Genomic DNA, 25,462 nt, shown 5'->3' on the forward strand with positions numbered 1-25,462 from the left:
TCAGGAGCAGTATTGGAGGAATACTCCAAGGGTGCCCCTCCATATAGGGCAGTATCAAAGGATAGTCTAGAGTTGTATTGAATAGCATATTTCACTGTTCGCTTAGGCTTCCACGGCTAGCATCATGATTGTTGCTGTTATCCGGGTCTTGCTATGTCTGGTTAGGTAGAACCAACGTTTCGGCCATCCTGCTATGGCTTTCTTGAAAAAAGCCACAGCAGGATGGCTGAAATGTTGGTTCTACTTAACCAGACGTGGCAAGACCCAGACAACAGCAACAATCAAAGTATATTCCACTATTTGTCTGACTATGAGTAATGGGCACTGAGCTTTAACATAAATAATAAAAGAAGCAATGTGAAATCAGAGATCAAGGATTTAGCACTGTAGAGCCCAAAATTATTCAGATTTTAATTTAATTCACTATTCAGCCAAATATGAATCATGTATTTGGGACCAAATCAAATTGAATGCAAGTATTTGGTACAGTCCTAGAGGATGGAACAAAGAGTTACTCCACTAGTAAGTAGCGAATGACACCGGGACAGATTTTTCCCTGCCAGCTCAGTCCTCAAACACTTTTAAATCATAAAGGGTTCAAGGCTTGTGCGGTTAAGGCAGAGCTTACACAAATGGGACGGAGAAATTGAGTTCCTGCAGAGACAGGGAAAAATGTTGCCTGTGTCATAGTAAGTCCATACAGATCTAGCCAAATGTAAGCCATGATCTTCACCTTCAATATTTGATCATTATCATTAATATGGGGGAAAAGGACTCAGTGGCTGTAATAGTCAAATATTGGACATAAAATACATAGACCTTACAATGGGACAGACCGAAGATCCATCAAGCCCAATATCCTGTTTCCAAAAGTGGCCAACCCAGGTCCCAAGTGCCTAGCTAGATCTCAATTACTCAAACATTGTTAAATGCTACATCTGCTATAGTTAGTTTCTTAAAATACTGCAATAATAATAAGACATTTATAAACAACTTAAAAAGTACATAAAGTTTGGGAGGTTTTTGACCAGTGATTGAGTCTATGAAAGGTCTGTTTTTTTCTCCAGTATTTCAATTATGTAGAGCCACTAAGGTCTTTTTTCTCCCTATTAATGATAATGATTGAATACTGAAGGTAAAGATCTTCACTTAACATTTGGCTTGATTTACTGTAAGAGGATACCTGCAAAATGTCCCCCATATAGGTTAGTAGTAGAGAGGAGTTTACATTTCAATTGAGTGAATTGTTCAGACTCCTGTGTTTTTCATATTCAAGGTCCCTCAGAAGAATATCCTGGGAGAGCTCGGAAAAGGTTATAAGTATGCTATTGAATCGCTCAATGGAGGACGAATAGGTATTGCTGCCCAGGTGAGTCACTCTGTGGTGACTGTGTTGTCTCCAGACCCTTCACAGCTGCTTGCACACTGCTGGCCAGAGTGGGGCCAAGGGGCTAAGCGTTACCTTTCAGCTCCTATCACTGCTGGGCAAATACCCTGAAAGGAGTTTACAGCTTCATTCCATGGCTCTGCTTCCTTCTCCCCCTCATGCTATAATTGTGGGGGAGGATTAAAACGCCACCGTTTGGCCCCTAGAGCTGCTCTCACTGTTCATTGCAGGGGAGAATAACAGCACCATCTTCTAACTCCCAGAGCTGCTCTCACATGGTACCTGAAAGGAGTGGGGCAAGGCAACAAGCTCTACCTTTCAGCTCCTATCACTGGTGGGCATATACCCTGCAAGGAGTTCACAGCTTCATCCCATGGCTTTGCTCCTGCTTGTACATGAGAATTAAGTAGTTTACAAAACTAAGGCCTAGATTCTCAGAAAGTTGCATTAAAACCAGACCACTGTCACAGTCGTTATAGTAGCAATTAAAAAAGCGAGCCATTCTCCAAAAAACGCTCATGTAAATGAGGTTGACAGAGAGAAGCAAAGATTCACTAAATTTGCATGTGCCCATCACTGGTGATAGCAATGGCATATGTGCAGAATAAACAACAACAAAAAAACCCTTCGGAAACAACAACAAATCGAGTCGCTGAAGTTAAGCAGCCCTCCAACCGACAGCGGGAGAGATACCCACTCTCTCCCGCCACCAAACAACAGACACTCCGACCTGCCCCCCTTCCCCCCCCCCGGCAGCTGAAGAGATGCTTCCTCCCTCCCACTGCCAAGCAACTGCACCCACCGCAGTAGGAGAAATGCCTTCTCTCTCCCGCTGCCATGCAAACCACCCCCTCTTCCATGCCTCCGACCCCTGCCCTCTCCCCCTTACCTTACTTAGATGGCTGGCTGGAGGGATGCCTATTCCCTCTGGCCAGCAGGCCCACCTCTTCAAAATTGCGGGCCTTCCCCTCCCCGATGCATCCTGGGATGCACCAAGGAGGGGCCTAAGTCTCTGATTGGCCCAGGTTGTTTAAGGCCCCTCCTATGGGTCAATCAGAACCTTAGGCCCCTCTCCGGTGCAACCCAGTGATACGGCAGGAGAGAATGGGCGTCTCTCCTGCCGAACTTCAATTTGGGTTGGGGTTTTTTAAAAATTATTTTGTGTGTGTGGGTGGGTGCTTAGTAGTGTCGGGTGGCTGTGCGATGCAGCAGGAGAGTGGGCATCTCTTCTGCCGATCTTCAATTTTTTAAAATACAGTGGAACCTCGGTTTATGAGTAACCCGGTTTGTGAGTGTTTTGCAAGACGAGCAAATCACTCAGCAAACTTTTACCTCGCAAACTGAGCATGTTCCAATATGCGAGCACCTCCCCCCCCCGCTCTAACCGGCATCGCTCCCCCCGAACCAGCATCGCAACTCCCCCCCGCGAACACCCCCCCCCCCCCGTGAGAACCGCATCGCACCCCCGTGCTCAAGGCCAGCACAGGCAAGAGGCGGGAGCTTGCTTTCACTCTCACAACCAGCAGAAGGGGTAAGGAGCGTGTTTGAGAGGAAGGGCGGGCGGATGCCGCTTTCAGCACGGGGGTGCGATGCGGTTCTCGGGGGGGAGGGGTGTTCACGGGGGGGTTGCGATGCCGGTTAGAGCAGGGGGAGGGGGTGACGGAGCAGCGCCGGTAGCCTCGGGTGGGGGGAGTTTGGTGGAACAAATCAAAGCGAGTTTCCATTCATTCCTATGGGGAAACTCGCTTTGATATACGAGTAATTTGATTTACGAGCATTCTTCTGGAACGAATTATGCTCGTAAACCAAGGTTCCACTGTAATTTTTATTGAAATTTTCTTGTTTACAAACAAAACTCAAAAACAATACAGCAGTCAATAGCAGACCAAGCAAGGTCATTCGTATTAATCCTTCACAGAGACCTAAGAGATCACCGAAAAACCCTCCCCTCTCTAACCCCCACCCCAGCACATCTTCAATTTTTAAAATTATTATTTTAATTTGCTTGGGGGGGGGTCTGAGCTTTCAAACCTTACTTTCCTGTCAGTGCCCAAGCCAATCAGCGCTATGGCACTGATCAGAAAATAAGGCAGTGACAGCTGAAACCTGTCGGTAAATTTTGGCTGCAAATGTGGCACAACGAGGTTAGAGAATCACTCGGCAATTATAGATTATTTGCAGTTGGGACAGGTTTTAGTGGACGCAGTATCTTAGGTGGTAGAAATACATTTTTACAACGTGGCTTATTTGTGAGTTGCAGCGCATTCCTAAAGTCAATATTTTGGGCTTGATTTGGATTGTTTTGCTAGTGACTTCAGAAAGTTTGCGTAGGACAGATTGACTGTGTCTGCCACATGGTGGATGATTTGTCTGCATTAACAATTAGACTCATGTCAGCTAGCCAGTTGCACCGTGACAGCAAATGAAACCTCCCCAATGCTTGGTGCTTAATCACTACATTCCAGTCGATCGCATAGCCCCAGATGAAACCTATCTGAGTTTCTGGTGCCCCATCATCACATTCCGGTTGGTCTCATGACTGCAAGCGTAAGCAAGAACCCAGAAGTCCTAATAAAAATTTTAGCTGCTGACTGGGAGCAAACTCTGCAGGGGTCCTTTGTCCTCAAGAGACAAGGATATCTTCACTGACACGTTTCTGGTAACTTTTAGTTGGTTTTTATGATTTTTTGTTTTATTGGATCTTTTTCACAACTATTTCATGTCTTCAAACTTAATATCCATAGTAGTTTTCTGTGGCCATAGACTTCTGTAAGTTTGCTGGATGACTACATCTAGACAGCTAAGGTACCTGATTGATTGATCATCACTTTCCCAGGTTGTACTATTGATCCTTATTCATGACTTTATCTGCACTTCATGCTCGCAACTGTGTCACCATTTTTGTGGAACTCCTTTGGTTACCAAGAGAGGCACTTATTCCATTTAAAGTAAATATATAAGCAGCATGTACTTATCGTAATAAGTTACTAAATCTAGGCGATTAATTCCATCTGAAGTAGCTTCCTGACATAGCGTTATGTTTTGCCACTATGGCTGCTTCAGGGAAGCTTCTTGTTCTTCCTTGTCACTGTTCCAGATACTCCTGCTGCAGGTTCAGAGCTCTGTCCTTTGAATCCAGAGGGTAGTGTCCTCTCCTAGATGCGAGGAGAATCATAGCCTCATCCTCTCAACTCTCGCACTGCATGGTGATCATCACCCCCTGTCCTCCAAACTGCTCTCATACTGTGCCCTGCAGGTAGTCACAGCTTCATCTCCCGACACACAAGCACACACACCCTTGCAAACTTGCCTGCAGGGGTTCAAAGATCCATTGCTTGCGGGTGGAAGAAGGGAAATTATATTATTCATCGTGCATTAGTAAGGCTAAAAATCCAGGTATCCTCTACAAAATACTGAAATCCTTATCTCCCAGCTCAAAGAAAATAGAATCAATTTCTACTAATCTTCCATCTGCCCAATCTTTGGCAAATTTCTTTCAACAAAAAATTGAGAAAATCAGAAAACAAATAGGGCCCAAATCCAAATCTAGCCTTAACATAAAATATACAGATCAATACTTATATCCCAATGGCCAAATGCTCAACATTTAAACTTCCTACTTATAGAAACATAGAATATGACGGCAGAAAAGGGCCGGCGGCCCAACAAGTCTGCCCAATCTAGATCCCTCCCACCCTCAAGAAACTATCCTCTATTATACCTCTGTAGCGACCCCATCTGCTTGTCCCATCATCTCTTGAAGTCTAGTGTGCTATTGGCCTCGACTACCTGACGTGGAAGACCATTCCATCTATCAATCACCCTCTCGGTAAAGAAGTATTTCCTGGTGTCCCAATGAAATCTTTCTCCCCTAAGTCTTAGCGGATGTCCTCTTGTCACCGTGGGACTCGTAAGAGTAAAGATTTCCTCCTCCTCCTCCTCGATGCGGCCCGTTATGTATTTGAAGGTTTTTATCATGTCCCCCCTTTCTCTGCGCTCCTTGAGCGAGTATAAGTGCAGCCTGCTCAGACGATTTTCATATGGAATATTTTTGAGTCCTGAGATCATCCTTGTGGCTGTTCTCTGAACCAACTCAATTCTATTCACATCCTTTTGTTAGTGTGGCCTCCAAAACTGGACGCAATACTCCAGGTGCCGGTCTCACCATGGATCTGTATAACGGCATTATAACTTCGGGCTTTTGGCTGATAGAACTTCTTCTGATGCAGCCAAGCATTTGTCTAGCCTTTGCTGAGGCTTTCTCCACCTGATTTGCAGCCTTCATGTCTACACGGATGATTACTACCAAGTCCCTTTCTGCTTCAGTTCTTGTTAATTTTTCTCCATTTAAGGTGTATGTAGTGCAAGGATTCTCGCTACCGAGATGCATCACTTTACATTTTTTGGCATTGAAATTTAGTTGCCAAGTACTGGTCCATTGTTCTAGTAAAAGTAGGTCTTGTTCCATAGTGTTTTGCGCGGTTGCGCAGTTAGGTTCTGTTGCCCGGCCAACAATGTTACACAGTGTAGCGTCGTCGGCAAATAACGCAATTTTGCCTCAAAGTCCTTGAGTCAGGTCTTTTACAAAGATGTTAAATAGCATCGGTCCCAAGACCGAGCCCTGCGGTACTCCACTGGTTACTCTTGACATTTCTAACGTATCTTTCAAGAGTACCGTTTACCATCACCCTTTGAAGTCTGCCGCTGAGCCAATCCTCTACCCATGCAGTCAGCGTTTCTCCTAGTCCCATCGTGTTCATTTTGTTCAATAACCTGCGGTGTGGAACACTATCGAAAGCTTTACTGAAGTCCAAGTACACAATGTCAAGGGACTCACCCCCACCGTCCAGTTTTTTTGTCACCCAACAGGTTGGATTGACAGGACCTACCCTTCGTGAAGCCATGTTGGTGGGGGTCCCTTAATTTCTCCTCATTCAGAAACGTGTCTAATCTGTTTATCCCAGGACAAGCAGGCATGATATTCTCACATGTGGGTGACGTCATCTACGGAGCCCCAGCGCGGACAGCTTTTCAAGCAAACTTGATTGAAGTTTCAAGTTTGCTACACTGCACCACGCATGTGCATGCCTTCTTGCCCACTAGAGGGCGCATCCCCACCTCGTGGTCCTCAGTTCATTCTCTTCCGCGGAGCCAGAAGCCCTGTGGAAATTGTGCTCTTAGTTTTGCCTTCTGTCACCGCGGCTGTGTTTCTTTTTTGACTCGGTCGCTGTGTTTTTCTCTTTTGTTCTTTTTATTTCTTTCAGTTTTCGTCAAAAAAAAAAAAAAAAGTCTTTTGGTTTGGCTCCGGGGGATCCCGGTAGCCGCAGCCGCGGGACCTCGCTTGTTCCCGGCCGGTTTTTGGGCCCATGTCCCGTCCTGTGACGGGCTTTAAAAAGTGCACCCGGTGCGATCGGCTCCTGTTGATTACCGATCCTCACCGGTGGTGCTTGCGTTGCCTGGGCCCTGAGCACCCCTCCGACACCTGTTCCCAGTGCTCCACTTTTCAACGGAGAGCTCTCCACCGCCGTCAGGCTCGCATGGCGGAGCTCTTTGCAGTTGACCCCGCGGTGGGGAAGGCCTCGACGTCGGCCTCGGCCCCGGCCTTGACCTCGGCCTCGACTCCTTCGTCCTCGCCCCGGGAGCCCCCGGCGTCGAAGCCGGTGTCTTCGACCCCGAAGTCGGCGAAGGGTAAGTCCTCACTTCCTGCTTCAGTTTCAGCCTCGAAGAAGCCATCCTCGAGCTCCTCGGCGGGGGCGGGTGGGTCGTCCTCGGCCCCGCCCCGAGCGCCGAAGTCGGGTGCCCCGCGGGAATACTCGGTACCGAGGTCGCCCTCGAGGGAGCACCCGACGGCCCCGGACCTGCCGACTATGATGGGGGTTCCCGTCTTTCAGGACTTGCTCCGGGCTCTCATTGCCTCGGAGCTGTCCGGGGCCCTCACGCACCTTCAGCAGGCTTCGGCCTCGGCTGATCCGGCGTCGGTGCCCTCGACTTCGGGCCCGGGGGGGGTTTCGGCCTCGGTCCTGACCTTGCCCTCGACCTCGGTTGACCAGCCTGAGCGGAGTGTGCGGCCTCGGGACAAAGTGCGGCGGGTTCGGAGGATCTCTTCCTCTTCGTCCTCGTCGAGGTCCTCCCGGGGTTCCTCGTCCTCGGGTCGGCCTCAGGCGAAGCGTCGGTCGAGGAAGCCCAAACGCCACCGGGCTTCTCCTCGACGACACGGTCGCTCCTCGCCGACCGGGGCCGAGACCCTGCGGGTCCCCGAACTGCGCCTCGATAACCCGAGGCTTTTGCGTTCGTCTGAGGTTGAGTGCTCGAGGGACTCTTCGCCAAGACGAAAGGGGCGTGCCTCGGTGCCCCATACCCCGGGGACTTCCCGAAGGGGTTCCTCGGGGCGTGGGAGGTCCCCGACCCCGTCCAGATCGCTCGATGTGGCTTCTTGGGGCTCGGGGTCTTCCTATCGGGGGCCGATTGCAGGCCTTTCTCCCAGCATGGGCCGAGATCACGTCGGACGCTTTGGTGTGTCAAGGATGGCCTCAGCAAAGTTCCCTCTCCAGAAAAAAGGCAGAAGGAAAAACAAAATAAAGTTTACAAAAACAGAACATCCAGCTGCTGCCGTTGCAGCCCTGCTTCAGAGTGTCTGTAGATAAGGAATTCCTCTAACAGGAGCTCCCCTGTGCTTGCCGTTCTAGCGAAGCCTTATTACCTCCAGCTGGGCTGAGAGGGAACAGACAGAGTTAAATATCACAGCTCAATCTCAAAACTATCAAGCAGGAAAAAAAAACAAAGGTAAGAAACAAACAGCTTAGTTTGTATCCATTGCTTCCAAGCATTCACTAGGCAGACTAGATACTCCAATGTCCATGGGTTCACAGCTTTGTAGCTGTGTCTCAGCTTCAGTCTCCAGCCCCTCTGACATGTCCACCATGTCCCAATCGTGGCTTATTTCCTTAGGCTTTAGTTGAGGAGGAGTGTGCTGCCTCTCCAGCTCACCCTGAAGCCTCCTTGGCTCCTCCTCCCCTCTGTGACCCAGCTGCTCTTTTTTAACCCCATTCAACTCACTCCTCCCTGCTCTGAAGAGGGGGAAGGGAGAAAAATCTCCCTGCAGCTGAGCTTGCCTCAGTGACAACTTCCTGTGCTGAGACTGGCCCTCTGGGAACTGTAGTTTCTTAACCCCTAATAGCTCTTAGGCAGATACTATCTGGCTCAGCAGAAATAGCCCAAGGGAAATCAGCGTTTCATACTCTGCAGGGCCAACCTGATCAACTCTCCTGCCTCGGGGACTACCAATCTTCTCCAACCCTGTGTCAAAGCTAGGGAGAGAGCTAGATTTGTTACAAAACCGAAACAACTGGAACTTATAATGAATACAGAGATCGCCGTGCCCCCCGGTGCAAGAGTTCATTCAATTCCTGCTGCGCCTCTAAAAGCTGCGTCTTGAGCCCTAAAGAAGCTCGACTGGCGTAGCGCCGCCGGAGGGCCAAAACCCAGCGTTCCAACGCGAGAACTACCCGGTGGCGCAGTTTAGTCTCGTGGGCTGCAAACGCCATGCTCTCCCCGCGTAACACGGCCTTCGCCATTTCCCAATAAAGAATGGGGTCTCTCTATGCTCCTGATTAGTACATTTAAAGTCCCCCCATTTGCGCAACAGAAAATCATGAAAACGAGCATTCCGGTACAAATCACAAGAGAATTTCCACTGGGCTCCACCCCCCCTAGAAGGCCCCCCAATGCCAATCCAGGCCCACCCAACATGTGGTCGGATATCTCAATGGGGCCAAGTACCGCTTCCTGAACCACAAGCAGCAACTCTCTGGAAAGAAGAATAAGATCAATCCTAGAAAGCGTACCATCGGCCCTAGAAAGATGAGAATAATCCTGTTCCACTGGGTGCAAAACTCGCCAAACATCCAACAAATCAAGGGAAGAAGCCAAAAGCTGAGCCCCAGTACAAGTCTTAAGGGCCTCCCTACCCGTGGAAGAAGAGCGATCCAGCCTCGGGTCCGGAACCTCATTAAAGTCCCCCCCAAGCAACAGGGGAATATTACCAAATTGTAGCAAGAGAGTATACAGCTTCCTAAAAAATTTGGCAGAGGGATTATTAGGAGCGTAAAAATTACATATGCTTATTGTTAAGCATAACCGAAGCAATAAGATAACAGCCCTCAGGATCCTTAAGAACCCTGTGAGTCTGCAGCTGAAGCCCTTGCGAACAAGAATCACTCCCCCGCCCTTCCCCCCCAGAGCCGGAGCCTCCAGATGGTCACCCATCATGTACAGAGCTTAGAATATTCTACAGATGTCAACCGAGTTTCCTGTAGGAAAGCCAAGAAAGCTCGTCTCCGATTCAGCTGCTGTAAAATTTTATAACGTTTAATTGGTGATTGGTGAAGTAGTGTGAGAGCCTGAGGAGCATGGTGGGTCTGGAACATTCGGATGTTAAGCAGTGGAATTATCACCCCTGACGCAGCGATATTACGCGAAACGGAGGGTTCACCGTTGGGTGTAGTGGCTGACCGGCTTTGGTGAAATAGCCAGTAGCAGCTAAGTTTCTTTCTTGTTTTTGCGTCTGATGTTATGACCTGGACCGTAGTGCCTTTTGCTGGATCTACCCACTGATATCTTCATCTTGGTGGCGTGCTAATTGATACTGCTTTGCAGGCTACTATAGTTGTTTTTTTCTTAGAGTCATTTTTTGCTTTCATGCAGGAGAAGTTATTGAAGGAGTGGAGTTTTTTGGCCAAATGAACCCGAACTGAGGCCTTTTTCTCCACTTCTTTTTCTTTTTCTTGTTGTGTCCCCCTTGTGTGGTTGGTGTGCTGCATGGATGACAATATGTGTATGATTAAGGCCTTGTAGTGTTGCAGAGTATAGATCATTTTTCATATAGGGTTCTGATATTGAGTGAATAAATTGGAATGAATGGCCCCCACATTCCAAGAGATCAATTTATGTTCCAGGAAAGACAAGATAAAGAGAAAATAGCAGGTACAATAGAACCCATTTAGCAGAACCAGAGAAGTATCCCAGCCACCTCCCACCCCCCAGCTATAGCAACCACCAAGGAGACCTCCACTCCCCCACCTCTCTGAACCTAGGATTACCCCAACCCCCAAAGAACCCACCCCTCCCCCTCCCAATAGACCCCCACTCTGCCCATCCTCCCCTCTTCCCCACCACCCATCCCCCACACCACAACCCAAAGGTTGTCACTTCCAGAAAGCAAAATAGGCCCACCACAGGATCCCAAAAAATGCCCAAACCCCCCCCCCCCCCCCGCACTCCAAACTCCAAAAAATAATCAGCTCCCCAAGGAAACAGACCCCCATAGCCCTTAGTGAAAGAAAGAAACCCCAACACGGGAGGGGGGGAGCGGCCAATGAAAATGCATTAAACAAAGAAAAGAGAAGCCAGACTCCCCCTCCCCTAGCAACCTAATGGACCAGCACCCCAGAAAAAAAAGGAAAAGGGAGGGGGATCCTATAAAACCCAGGACAGCAAAGAGTTTAGGAAACCCCAAGCCCAACTCCCCCCCCTACCCAACTCAGAGGTCAGAAGGTCGGAAGCAAGGCAAAGAGGGAAAGAACACCAGAAGCGGGATTATAAGCAGAGCCAAAGCATGCCCAGGGGACAACCTCCAACCACAACTCCACCGTGGAGTAACTAGCAAAGCTAAGAAAGCCGCCATACTCCCAAGTAAGCAAACAACATGCACACCACACAGTCACTCACCAGCCCACCACCCAAAGTAAACCTCCAAACAACACCCCACCTTTACCACTTGCACACTCCCCCATCCCTCCACCAGGAAATAGCAAAGGCGCCTCAACAGCACTCAACTCACACCCCAGAAGATGCAAAAGCAATTCCAGCAGAGGTCCAAGAAAATGCAGAGGAGACGGTCCCTGGGGTCAGCACCTGAGGCACAAATCCCAAAGGTTAGGCCTCGAGGGGATCCTCAACAGAGCAGCAGAGAAGCCAACAGGGCCTAGGAGAAGGCAGCAGGAATCTGCTCATCCACAAAGCGTTGAGCAGCCTCAGGAGAATCAAAATGGGGTGCTTTACCCGAGAGTATCACCCGCAGTCGTGCCGGGTACTGCAGAGAAAAGGGGATGTTGCGGCGAACTAGGGCAGAGCAAAGTGGAAAAAACTTGCGAGCCTAAGAAACCTCTGTAGAATAGTCCTGGAAACAGAGGACGGAGGTATTGTTATATTGCAGTTTCTTCCCCTGCCACAAAGCTCGAAGCACCTCAATCTTATGCCGGTAGTTCAAAAGCCGGCATATCACCACTCATGGTCTTTCTGCGCCGTCCCTCTGCTGCCCCAAGCGATGGGCCCGTTTAATATGCAGGGGACCCAATTTTTGCGGGAAAGCCAAGGACTCCGTGAGCCATTGCTCCAAGACATCCCCCAGATCATTCTCCGCAATAGACTTGGGCAGACCAATGAACTGCAAGTTGTTCCGGCAGGACCAGTTTTTGAGGTCCTCCATCTTGGTCCGAAGTGCCGCCAGGGAGGTAGCCTGTATCCCCTGCTCCTGAGTGATTCATTGAACCGAGTCCTCTGCATTGCTGACCCACTGCTGTGTGTCCCGGACCTCGGATGTTAGAGTAGCAAATCGCTGGTCTAAAGAATCCAACTTATCGAGGATCCGCTGTAGCTTGGCGCCAAGCTTTCCTTCAAGCGCGGCCTGCACCTCCGCCGATACTTCTGCAATCCAAAGTGAGCTAGGAGACTCCGGCAAGGCAGGAGCCATGAGCGCCGCCATCTTGGAATCCAACTGCTTCCCTCGCTTACGACTCTTCGCTGGCGTCTTTGCAGCCATCCCTCTGCCACTCGTGCAAAAACACTCCTGAGGTCCAATCTTAAAATCCCCGCAGCAGGGAGAGTGGTTTCTGGGCAAAATCGCCGATTAAATGAAAGATCTGTAGCGGGTGTATCGGAGCCGCAAAGCACACAACCTCACAGCCCCATGCTTCCGCCAGAAGTCCTGTTCAACTAGTCTTTAAGCCTGTTACATTAACGGGCGCTGTCTTTCTTTCTGTTTCTCTCCCTACCCCTGTCTCTTTCTTTCTGTCTCTCTTCCTCCCGCTGTCTTTCTTTCTGTCTGTCTCTCTCCCTGGCCCCCTTTGTCTGTCTGTCTTTCTGTCTCTCTCCCTGTCCCTGTGTCTTTCTTGCTTTCTTTCTTTCTCCCTCCCTCCCGCTGTATGTTTGTATTTCTTTCTATCTGTTTCTCTCCCTGCCCCCTATCCAGCAGCATCATTTCCCTCTCCTCCATTTCCCTGTGCAGCAGCATTTCCCTCCCCCATCCCACTTCCCTGTGCAGCAGCAGCATTTCCCTCCCCACCCACTTCCCTGTGCAGCAGCCACAGCAGTAGCATTCCCTCCCCCTCCGTTTTCCTGTGCAGCAGCATTTCCCTCCCCCACCCCATTTCCTTGTGCAGCAGCATTTCCCTCCCCTCCACTTCCCTGTGCAGAAGCCGCAGCAGCAGCATTCCCTCCCCCTCCATTTCCCTGTGCAGCAGCATTTCCCTCCCCCACCCCACTTCCCTGTGCAGCAGCCGCAGTAGCAGCATTCCCTCCCCCTCCATTTCCCTGTAAAAAAGCAACATTATCCTCCCCACCCCACTTCCCTGTGCAGCAGCAGCATTGCCTCCCCCCCACTTTCCTGTGCAGCAGCCACAGAAGCAGCATTCCCTCCCCCTCCATTTCCCTGTGCAGCAGCATTTCCCTCCCCCCACCCCACTTCCCTGTGCAGCAGCAGCAGTGGTATTTCCCTCCCCCTCCACGTCCCTGTGCAGCAGCAGCAGCATTTCCCCCTCCCCCTTCCCTTCCTGCGGTCTGGCCAGCTCGCTTAGTCCCTTGCCAGAGTTATTTTTAAGTTTAAAGGTGCTGCGGCGGCTCCTCTTACGATCCCCGCCTGCATCAGAAGCCTTCTCCGATGCAGGTGCGGCTCGTGAGAGGAGCCGCGGCAGCAGCTTTGAACTTAAAAATAAACTTCGGGCATGGAGTGTAAGGGAGCCGGCCAGACTGCACAATATTACCTTGGGATCCGCAAGTGTAGGGCCGTTGTAAGTGCACATGCGCACTCCTGCCAGCTACGGATCATGGATCACGCAGGTAGGAGAGCGCATGCGCGCTTAGCATTTTATTATTATAGATATAAAATCATAACTGAGGCTTGCGTGGATGGGATCAGATGGTTTGCGGGGACCGAGCTTGCGGAGACGGGTGAAAATGTTTTTTTTTAAATTTTAGTCTTAGTAGTTTGCTGGTCCACAAAATAATTATTTTATTTCTGCCGGTCCATAGGTATAAAAAGGTTGAAGAGCACTGACCTAGATTACCACAAATCAGTGGTCTTTATCTCCCCAGACCTTTCTGCAGCTTTTGACACGATAGATCATGCACTTCTCTTAGACTAGAATCCAACGGAATCTAACAAACCAGGCACTCAAATGGTTACAGTCCTACTTTCCAAATTGTCAATTTAAAGTCATCTTAAATAACACCTCATCGGATCTTTTTGCTTGTCAAAGTGGAGTACCACAAGGCTCGATTCTTTCCCCTCTACGGTTTAATATTTTCCTGTCTCCTCTATTTACTCTATGTCAGTCCATTGGTTTTTCGGCATTTGTTTACGCAGATGATATTCAATTATTACATCCACTAAACCCAGAAAATATTCATTAAATTACTGAAATTAACAACAAACTTAACCAGATTCAGAAATTTTTTCCAGCCTGGTGGCATGAAAAAGTAGCCGGGTGGGGCGGGACGGGGGAAATTTGGTGGTGGGGAAAATTAAGGGCTCCTTTTACTAAGCTGCAATAGTGTTTTTAGTGCATGCAGAATTGTCAATGCTGGCATTAGCGTCTAGCACATGCAGCAATTCTGCGCGAGCTAAGCGCGTGGTAAAACCGCTATCGCAGCTTAGTAAAAGGAGCCCTAAATGTGTACTATTTGTATTAGTTAATTATTATTAGTTATTTTCCAATGCTCAATATGACTGCCTTTCTTAAGGTTTGACACTTGTTCCATAATTTTTTATTAAATTAAAAAGTATCCAATTCTAGAATTGAATAATTAGATATTTGCCCTCTTTCAAATGATATAGAGCAGCGTCTCTCAAACTTTTTTAACTCCGGCACACTAAACGGAGCAAATGTTTTTTGTGGCACACTAAATGCAGCAAATGTTTTTCATGGCTGGAAAAAATTTCTGGGGAGAACACTGTTGCCGTAAGTTTTCAAGGTCCAATCACGCGGAAAACTGAGAACTGAGGAGACGCGCCCTGTGCTGGGCGGGAAGGCACTCGTGCATGCGCAGTGCGGGCGACTCGAAACTTCGAGTTTCTTCAAGCAAGTCTGCTTGTGAGGCGTCCGCATCCGGGCTCCGTCGATGACATCACCCATATGTGAGAATAGCTGCCTGCTTGTCCTGGGATAAAAACTCGTACGCAGAATAAATGTGAACACGCGACAGTGGGGCTATGATATTTGATCCGTTGAAAGAGCTGCCAAAAAAGTGTCGGCAGTGGATTGAATGCACACTGATAGGGGAGCGGCATCGGGCTGTTAAAAAATGCTGCTTTAATAAATAAATGAAAATACTGGTGAAAAACTAAATAAAAACCAAAACAATGATAAAATGCCAAACCTGACTGCAAGTGGTAGTGAAAGTAGCATAAGGCACCCGTAGTACTGTTAGTGCCAGAGCTGCTTAGAATAAAGAACCGTGCTGTACATGAGGAGAAAAAAGAAAGAATGAGGTGATAAAATGTAAAGTGCTGGCCCCTCACTGCACCACTTGATAAAACTAAGGAGCGATGTTCTAGAGCAGGGGTTCCCACACTTTTTGGGCTTGCAAGCTACTTTTAAAATGACCAAGTCAAAATGATCTACCAACAATAAAATTTTAAAAAAGCACACTGTACGCATAGAAAATGTTAATTATCATTCCTATTCCAGGGTTTTTCAAAGAGGTCAAGGCAGATAACTCTATGCACTGTCACCTCAGTAACAACCATAGAAAAATAGACAAATATACCCCCCTCCCTTTTTACTAAACCACGATAGCAGTTTTTAGTGCAGGGAGCTGCGCTGAATGCCCAGCGCTGCTCTCGACGCTCATAGGCTACCTGCACTAAAAACCACTATTGCGGTTTAGTAAAAGGGGACCATCGTGTAAAATATAGATAGCAGATATAAATTCAGACACATTTTGATCACTAAATTTAAAATAAAATCATTTGTCCTACCTTGTCTGGTGATTTCATGAGTCTCTGGTTGCACTTTCTTCTTCTGACTGTGCATCCAATGTTTCTTCCCTTCTTTCAGCCTATATGCTTCCTCTCCTCCAGACCTCATTCCCTCCCCCAACTTTTTCTTCCTCTCTCCCTGCCCTTTCTTTCTTTCTCTCTTCATGCCCTGCCCTTTCTTTTTTTCTGTTTCTCTTTCCTTCTGTCTCCCTGCCTGCCCCTCTTTCTTTCTTTCTCCTTGCCCTCCCCAAGCCACTGCCAATGCCGCTGCCATCAGGAAACAGGCCCCCAAGCCGCCGCTATTGGATAACAGGCCCCAAAGCAGCTGCTGCGCCAAGCTCCCCCTGCTTCGGGCTGACCAGCATTCCTCTCCCCGACTTCTGCCATTGGAGAGAGGAAGGCTGATCGGCCCAAGATTGCGATGACCTGTTGGGAGAAATGCTGCCGGGTTATGCCTTCGTTTAAACAGAAAGTAGGCAGGACCCAGCAGCAAGAAGAGCAAATTGTAAGCTTCACTGACCTGTCTCCCGCCTTAGCCCGTAGCGAACGCATGCTTCGGGGCTCTAACATGTGCGTGCTGGCTTCCCTTCTCTTCCCCCCTCCCCCCCGGACATAACTTCCGGTTTTGGAGGTTAAGAAAAGGGAAGCCGGCACGCACACGTTAGAGCCCCAGAGCATAAGTTCGCTATGGGCTAAGGTGTGAAATCTTCAAGCCGGTTTTTTGGGGTTTTTTTTTTTTAAAATGTTGAATAGCGGCGGCAGCAGCAGAATTTAGCTGGGCGGTCATCTAAATTACCCAGGCGGACCGCCCGGCTAAAAGGCCCTAGGGAGAATACTGCAGATTAGACTTTGGTTGAAAGATAATATGTTGGCATTAAATACATCAAAAACACAAACAATATGCTTCCCCTGGAAAGAGGGAATAGCACTAAATGCCCCAATCCTTCTTGATAATTCTCCCCTAGACTGTGTTGAATCTATAAAAATTCTAGGGATTATATTTGATTTAAAAAATTGACATTTCACAACCACATAAGTTCTGTAATCAAATCTTGTTTTTTCAAATTAAGGATGATTCAGTCAATCTCTAAATTTTTAGAACCAAAATCTATTAATATATTGGTTCATTCATTAGTCATTGCTAAACTAGATTACTATAACAGTTTATTTACAGGAATAACCCAGAAGAAATTGAGACGCTTTCAAATAATTCAAAATGCTGCAATCAAATTAATAACAAAATCTAAGAAATATGACCATGTAACCCCCCTGCTTCGGAATGCCCATTGGCTGCCAATCAATCAAAGAATTTCTTACAAAATCGCATTAATAACGTTTAAAATGATTCAGTCCAAATTACCCCAATTTATTGATAAATATCTCATTCCATATGAGATCGGAAATTGCTTACGGTCCCTTCCCTTCAAATAATGGGAACAAAAAGGCATTACATTTTCTCAGTTGTAGCCCCACAACTTTGGAATACCCTACCAGCTCTCGTAGGGAGGAGACCAGCCTTATTTCAAAGAAGCTTTTAACACTTGATTTAATTTTTCATAGTATCTCTACTTCCTTCAATGAAACAAGCAGCAATGTTCCCTTTCCTTTGGTTTTCTCCTTATTTGGCTTTCGTTCCTATCTAATTTGTAGTTCCAACCCAATTTCCTTTTGTCTCATGCTTGTCTGTTACATTTGTCCTCTTTCAGTATGCCATTTATTAGATGATGTTTCTTTTAAATTGTATTTCCTCTGTTTGTTAATGGCATTGTTTTTATCTTTATTATGTTTTGGTTTTTGTATTCCCTTTAATTTTTTACCTTGTAAACTCGTTTAGAAATCGGTTAAGCGACTAAATCACATTTTAATAAAACTTGAAAACTTGAACATAGCCACAGTTGCCAAATACATGGGAGACAGATGTTTTAAGTAGGCTGAACTGCCAGTATAATTCTGTTCTCTTGCTTTGCAGATGTTAGGATTGGCACAAGGATGCTTTGACCACACAATTCCGTACACAAAAGAGCGAGTCCAGTTTGGGAAAAGAATATTTGATTTTCAGGTGCTTTATTTTTTGTGTAAATTGATGATAACGATTTACATATGGTAAAATTTGTTTATAAGTTCTGTTTGTTATGTTAGCATAACATAACGTAACATAACATTGTGCTTATTAATCGTAAGTTCAACGCAGTTTACAAAAGATTATAAACAGTAAACATAATCTAGAAGATAGGAATAAGTTAATTAGCCAAATACTTAGAAAAGAGATAAGTCTTCAGCTGTGTTCTAAAATGTTTATAAGAATAAGCTGTAAGCAACAATGATCGAAATTCTTTGTCGTGGGAAGCTGCCTGAAACGCTATAGTGTGATTGAGAAATTTCTTACTTTTGCAGCCCTCTATAGAGGGAAAATTAAACAGAGCATGAGTTTTTCTGCTATGTTTGTATGAAGCTGTGGAAAGTCTATTAGCCAAATAAAGAGGAGCTGTGCCATATAAGGCCTTATAACAAAAGCAACCCAACTTAAACAGTACCCAGGCCTCCACTGGTAGCCAATGCAGCTCACAATACAACGACGTAACATGGTCACACTTAGAAGGTAAGAATACTTTGTAGAAAGGACTGTTCCTGTATCAGCCCATATTTGCAGCATTCGATGCTGTAGACCAGAGTTTCTCAACTTCTTCAAGCCAAGTACCCCCTAAGACTCACAAATATCAGTCGAGTACCTCTGCCCAAGCTCCGCCCCAGACCCAACTCTAACCCCACCTCATAATAATAGTACTAATTGTAATGCAATTTCTTCCATCCATTTTTTCATATATACACAATATAATCTTATTAAAACATAATGGTAACCACAAAATAAAAACCCCCACAAAGCGCACTGTATACAGAGAAAATGTGCTTTTTCTCATAACCGGCACTTTCTTTACAGCTAGGGCAGTTTTCAGCACAATGAGCTCTTTTAAAGGGGACAAAGTTCTCCTTGTGCTCCAGGCGTAAGGTACTCATGGCCGGCCTGTGTAAGCGTTGTGGGGAAGCCTCGTCGACAGTGGATGCCGGCGGCCAGGGCACCCTGCCGCATGTGCCTCGCGGTTCGGCTTCGGATCGTGGGGAAGCTTGGGCTTCCCCCGATGCCCAAGTGGGGGAGTTCCCCAGCTGCTGATGGTCAGGGAGCACAGGATTCCCTTACCGCCGATTCGGCTGGGGATTCCCTTTTCGCATCTGTTGGTTCTTTGGACTCAGCGTCAAGAAAGTCCCAGGCTTTTCAGACATGACAGGCCACAGGAGCTCCGATTTTAGCGGTTTCAGGTCCGATTTCAATGGGAACTTTCTCATTCATTTCAGTTACCTCAGGTGACCTTCCCCCTATTCTGGAAATACAGGGGCAAGGTATGTCAGGGTCCCCTGCTAGAGCAGGGAGTCCTTTGGGGGCCGCCTGGGGTCTATGTTAGCACTTTGTAAAGCTTATGTGCTGGCGGCAGGAGGTTCGGTGTCCACTCCGGGGGGGGGGGGGAGGGGGGTTTACCCTCGACGTCTTCCCCAATGCGGCCCCACACAGTAGCGGTTTTGCCCCCCTCTACTCCTCTCTCATCCAAACATCCGAGGGTCTCTTGGGATGAGAATTTTTTCCCAGAGGAGCACGAGGTGATTGATGAGGACCTGGACCCTTGGGAAGAATTCCAGGATCCTCTTGGGGGGGCCGGATTCTGTTGGCGAGGGGTTCGAACACCCCCCAGCCGGCGAAGATGCGCCTGTAGTGCTCATTTTTCAGCAGGATGAGCTCCATGAGTTAATCCTTCAGGTCTTTGATGACCCTGTTTTGGAGCTCCCGCATACAGTGGACCCCTTGCTTAAGGGGATTCACTCTGCTTCCTGCTCTTTTCCTATGCCTCAGGATATTCAGGACATCATACTCGCACAGTGGTAGGTGCCGGAAGCCCCTTTTCACTTTGCGTGCTCCATGGCCCGGAAGGGGATAGGGATACTCTGAAGTCGCCTGTAGTGGATGCGGTGGTCTCGGCCATCTCTAAGTGGCGTACCATGTCTTTTGAGGGCAGTGCGGCCTTGAAGGACCCAGAGAATGGTAAGTTGGAGTCCCTTCTTAAACAGAGTTTTGATGTGACAGCTCTGTTGGTCCAGGTGGCTATGTGTGGCGGGAGTGTAGCTCGGGCGTGATTTTGTTGGGCCCAGCATGTACTTGTTGATAAATCTGAGAATTGGGACTTGCTAAGGCAAGCAGTTGCCAAAATTGAATTGGGTGCGTCTTATCTCTCGGATACCATGTATGACCTCTTGTGAGCTTTTGCCAAGTCTCTGGCCTTAGAAGTCGCAGCACACCATACCTAGTGGTTTCGCGCTTGGTCGGCAGATTCGGTGTCCAAAGCTAAGTTGATGAAGTTTCCTTTTAAAGGATCTTCCTTGTTTGATGAGGACCTGGACAAGTTAGTTCAGACTTTCACTGATTCTAAAGTGCCTCATTTGTCTGAGGATAGGCCTAGGTCGCTGGCTCGTGGCGGCGCTGCTCGTGGGTGTGGGTGTGATTTCCACTGTTTCCGCTCTGGTCGAGGGATTGCTTCTTTTCAGTCTCCTGGGATCCCAAGAGGCAGGTTCTTCCAATGCATGCTGTCCTTTTGTGGGGCCCGCCGGGGTGTAGGTAGCGCCCCCGCCGGGTCCCCTGCTGCCCGTCCTATCCAATGACTCCTTGCTGGCAACCGTCTTGTTCCGGTGGGTGCCCGGTTGAGAGTTTTATCCACAGTGGGCAGACATCACTTCCGATTAGTGGGCTCTGGAAGTGATCCAGGACAGCTATACTCTGGAGTTTGCCTGGTCCTTGCCAGACCATTTTCTCGCTTTTCCCTCGCAGGTGGTGTGGAAGCAGCAGGCCTTTCGCCAGAACCTTCAAAGATTGTTGGATCTTCACACAGTGGTTCCAGTTCCCCCGCTGGAGTAGGGCACAGGTTGGTACTCGATTTACTTGGTGGTGCCAAAAAAAGAAGGGACCTGTCGACCCATCCTGGATTTGAAGGGGGTCAACAGGGCTCTTCCTGTCCCTTTCTTCCGCATGGAAACTATGTAGTCTGTGATTCTGGCGGTTCAGCCGGGGGAGTTTCTGTCCTCTCTTGATCTGACCACGGCCTACTTACACATTCCTATTCGGGCCTCCCATCATTGCTTCCTGCGCTTTGCGATCTTGGGGCAATACTATCAGTTCTGTGCACTTCCCTTTGGTCTGGCCACGGCTCAGCAGACGTTCACCAAAGTGATTGTGGTCGTCGTGATGGCGTTGTGCAAAGAGGGCATTCTTGTTCATCCTTATCTGGACGACTAGTTGATTCGAGCCAAGTCGTTCCAGGAGAGCACTCGGGTCACGGCTTGGGTGGTGGAGTTTCTGCAGTCGCTGGGATGGGTAGTCAACCTTGTAAAGAGCCAGTTGTCTCCATTTCAGCGCCTGAAATATCTTAGATTGGGAAAGGTCTTCCATCCGGAGGCCTGGGTGAGTAAATATCAATCTCAAATTCACCTGCTTATGGCATCCTGGTATCGGGCACAGGATTTCCTCCAAGTCATGAGGTCGATGGTGGCCTCCCTCGATATAGTAAGGTGGTCGCGGGCCCACATGTGTCCTCTTCAGTATGCTCTTCTTTGCAGGTGGTCGCCTCAGAGGCACAGTCTGGATCACCCTGTTCCGCTTCTGGGTTTAGCTCAGGGCAGTCTTCGCTGGTGGCTTCAGACCCCTCCATCTTGTACAAGGGGCGAGTCTGGATCATCCGCAGAGGACGGTGCTGCTCATGGATGCCAGTCTTCTTGTTTGGAGGGCTCAGTGTCTAGGTCACTCAGCTCAGGGCACCAGGTGCACGGAGGATGCTTCTTGGTCAATCAGTGTTTTGAAGACCAGAGCCATCCGTCTGGTGTTTCTAGCCTTCCAGTCCTTTCTGATGGGCAAGTCAGTCAGGGTTTTGTCAGACAAAGTCACGGCGGTGGCCTATGTCAATCATTAGGGGGGCACCAGGAGCACTTTGGTGGCACAGGAGGTGACGCTGCTCATGGTCTGGGCAGAGTCGCACCTTCAAGAGATATCTGGAGATAGCTGGAGTAGAGAATATTCAGGCAGACTTCCTAAGTCATCACATGCTAAATCCCGGAGAGTGGTGTCTAAGCCCCATGGCATTTCAGTTGATTGTGCAATCTTGGGGTCCGCCGGTCATGGACCTGATGTCCTGGATAGGGGATTGGCTTGGTCTTTTCTCCGGGTTCAGCTTGCAGCCTTGTCAGCCTTTCAGGAGTTGTTGAAAGGTCAGCGTTTGACTGCCATTCCTGAAGTGATTCACTTCTTGCAGGCGGCCAAGTTGCTCAGGCCTCCCGTAAGACCCTCTGTTCCATCTTGGGATCTGAATCAGGTTCTGACCGTTCTGGTGCACCCTCCTTTTGAACCATTGGATGACTGTTCTTTGAAGGACCTTACTCTTAAGGCGGTCTTCTTGGTGGCCCTTACTTCAGCTAGACGTGATTCTGAGCTGTAGGTTTTCTCTTGTAGGGCTCCCTTCTTGGAGTTTTCTAGGGAGTGGGTTGTCTTGAGGCCTGTTCCTTCCTTTCTGCCAAAAATGGTTTCTCCTTTTCATGTCAATCAATCTGTCCTCCCGGTGTTAGGTTGTCGGGAGGGCTCTTCTGAGCAGATACAGCTGCGCAAGTGGGATGCCATTTGGGTCCTTCGCTCTTATGTGCAGAGGACCCAGGAGATCAGGAAATCAGATCATCTCTTTGTCCTTCTAGTGGGTCCTCGTAAGGGGGATGGTGCTTCTAAGGCTACTATTGCGCGTTGGATCAAGGAGGCTATTGCTTCCGCTTATCTTCTGAAGAAGAAGCCTGTTCCCGACTTTCTCAAGGCTCATTCCACTAGGGTCAGGCAGCTTCTTGGGCTGAATAGTGCCTCCAGTAGCTATTGCAAGGCTGCAGCTTGGTCTTCTCTGCATTCCTTTGTCATAAACTACCATGTGGATGCGCATCGGGATGCGGTATTCGGTGAATATGTTCTGGTGTTGGCCCTTCGGGGATCCCATCCTTGATGGTACTGCTTTGTTACATTCCATTCGTAAGGACTATACCTGTGTACCAAGCAATACAGAAGGAGAAATTAGGTTCTTACCTGCTAATTTTCTTTCTGATAGCTTGTAGACTGGTATAGTCCCCCACCCTGTCTGTCTTTGTGCGGTGTTTGTGGATTTTTGCTTGCGTGCAGATTTTGAGTTTTTCTGCGGGTGCTAGTATTTTTCTAGGGCCGGGGAGAATTAAGAACAGCGGCAATGGCTCAGCTAGATTAGCTGATGAGTTGTGGGGATGTTTTACTTCCAGGATCAAGTTCTATATATGTTCCAACAGTTGTTTAAAGATGTTTGTTGTTTTCTTACACTCCTGTTTGGAGTGTCATTTACTGTTTTTCACTTAAGAAATTTCCTAGGTTCTGCTTGGCTATTCGGCAAAATGGAGTAGCAAGAGGGCATGCTATACTGATATACAATTTTGATCTCAGTCTCCACCTGCTGGTAGCAATGGGGCATATTACCCATTCATAAGGACTATACCAGTCTACAAGCTAACAGAAAGAAAATTAGCAGGTAAGAACCTAATTTCTCCTTATATTCAGTTTTGTTTTTCAAAGAGGTCAAGGCAAGACTTTAAAACATGCAATAAGCAAAAACCAAAAAATGACCCCAAAATATCCACAGAGAAGAAAATCCAGAAGAAACCAAAAGAAACTCTATGGAATAACGATGTTCCTTAATGGATTTTATTTGAAAATGTCAAAGTTCCAAAGGTACACTAAAATCATCCACAGGCTTGGGCCTGTGCTCTTCAACATATTTATAAACGACCTGGAAATTGGAACGACGAGTGAGGTGATTAAATTTGCAGATGATACAAAGTTATTCGGAATAGTAAAGACGCTGGAGGATTGCGAAGACCTGCAACAGGACATAAACATGCTCGAGAAATGGGCTGCGACATGGCAAATGAAGTTTAACATGGACAAGTGTAAGGTGATGCATGTTGGTAACAAAAATCTTGTACACGAATACAGGATGTCTGGTGCAATACTCGGAGAGACACCCCAGGAAAGAGACTTGGGAGTACTGGGCAACAAGTCAATGAAGCCGTCCGCGCAATGTGCGGCAGCGGCGAAAAGGGCAAACAGAATGCTTGGAATGATTAAGAAGGGGATCACGATCAGATCGGAGAAGGTTATCATGCCGCTGTACCGGGCCACGGTATGCCCTCACCTGGAATACTGCGTCCAGCACTGGTCGCTGTACTAGAAGAAGGACACAGTACTACTCGAAAGGGTCGAGGGGCAGGAGGAGTTGTCATTCAGGGAGAGATTAGGGAAACTGGGCCTCTTCTCCCTTGAAAAGAGGAGACTGAGAGGGGACATGAATGAAACCTTCAAGATAATGAAGGGAATAGATTTAGTAGATAAAGACAGGTTGTTCACCCTCTCCAAGGTAGGGAGAACGAGAGGGCACTCTCTAAAGTTAAAAGGTGATAGATTCCGTACAAATGTAAGGAAGTTATTTTTCATCCAGAGAGTGGTGGAAAACTGGAACGCTCTTCCGGAGGCTATCGTAGGGGACAACACCCTCCAGGGATTCAAGACAAAGTTAGACAAGTTCCTGCGGAACTAGAATGTACACAGGTAGGGCTGGTCTCGGTTAGGGTGCTTGTCTTTGACCTGGGGGCCACTGTGGGAGCAGACTGCTGGGCACGATGGACCACTGGTCTGACCCAGCAGCGGCAATTCTTATGTTCTAAAATCATCCACATAAAAGCCTTAAAGGGCCTAGTCCGCTAGGGATGCAGGACCCAACAAGGTCCGCGTTTCTACAAAAAGTCTTCTTTAGGGGTCCCTGGAGGTCCTATAATGGTGAATATATGGGAAAGCTAATATGTGGTGGGCCGGATGTGAAACATTCCACAGAGTTTCTTTTGGTTTCTTCTTTAAAATATGAATGTCACCTCAGTAACAACTATAGAAAAATAGACAAATATAGAGCAAAATATAGACAGCAGATATAAATTCTCAAAACTGACACATTTTGACCACTAAATTGAAAATATTATATTTTTTTGTTCCATAAGACGCACCTGACCATAAGAAGCACCCTAGATTTAGAGGAGAAAAAAACCATTCTGAACCAAATTCTCCCTGCCAGGCTCTGCACACAACCCCACACTCCTTGCCAGGCTCTGCACCCTGTCCCTTCTCCCTGCCCTGTACCCCCTCTGGTGGTATAGTGGTAGGCCAGGACAGGGTACAGGGCAGGTCTAAGTGGTAGGCAGTCCCAGCCACTTGTTTTTTGTTGTTGTTGGGGCGTTTTTTTTAAAGAAATGTATAAATTTCCCTAAAACTGCCCTCCGTCGGGGGTGGACGATGGCATAAAGCAAATCAAAGGGTGCTGAAGTGAGTGTGTTTTTAGACAGCTCTTCTCAACAAACTGTGCACAACATGCGTCTCTTATGCCCCCGCTGCTCCCTCTGAGCCATCCTCCAGCAGGGTTCTCAGCACCAGACCATCCTCTGGTGAAGGAAAAGGCCCTGCACCGAACAGAAAAAGAAAAGTCCCAAGCCAAAATCCCATGCCAAACAGACAGTTCTGCGAGAGGCTCAGTGAATCCTCTGACAGGCAGCTGCTGCCTCTCGCTTGCATCCCTTTCCACTCCTATCTGAGCAGTGGGAGGAAGGGGGGTACACGGCGCTTCTCCTCAGCATGCCCGTTCGCAGCTTCCCCGCGGAGCTGCAATGAGGTTGCATTGGACTTGCAA

General features: G+C 48.0%; 1 protein-coding gene across 5 annotated transcripts in view; it reads left to right on the forward strand.

Moving 5' to 3' along the window:
- ACADSB (acyl-CoA dehydrogenase short/branched chain) overlaps positions 1–25,462 on the forward strand; it is a 156,293-nt gene that overhangs the window by 112,307 nt on the left and 18,524 nt on the right. For 4 of the 5 annotated variants that reach the window (XM_033940992.1, XM_033940996.1, XM_033940993.1 and 1 more), the window contains 2 exons: positions 1,277–1,369; positions 17,611–17,700. In XM_033940992.1, coding sequence (XP_033796883.1) covers positions 1,277–1,369; positions 17,611–17,700 — 183 coding nt within the window. The remainder of the gene's footprint in view (positions 1–1,276; positions 1,370–17,610; positions 17,701–25,462) is intronic. The other variant, XM_033940994.1, reaches the window with a different exon arrangement.

This window comes from Geotrypetes seraphini, chromosome 4, assembly GCF_902459505.1.
Source record: "Geotrypetes seraphini chromosome 4, aGeoSer1.1, whole genome shotgun sequence".
NCBI classification, from domain to species: Eukaryota; Metazoa; Chordata; class Amphibia; order Gymnophiona; family Dermophiidae; genus Geotrypetes; species Geotrypetes seraphini.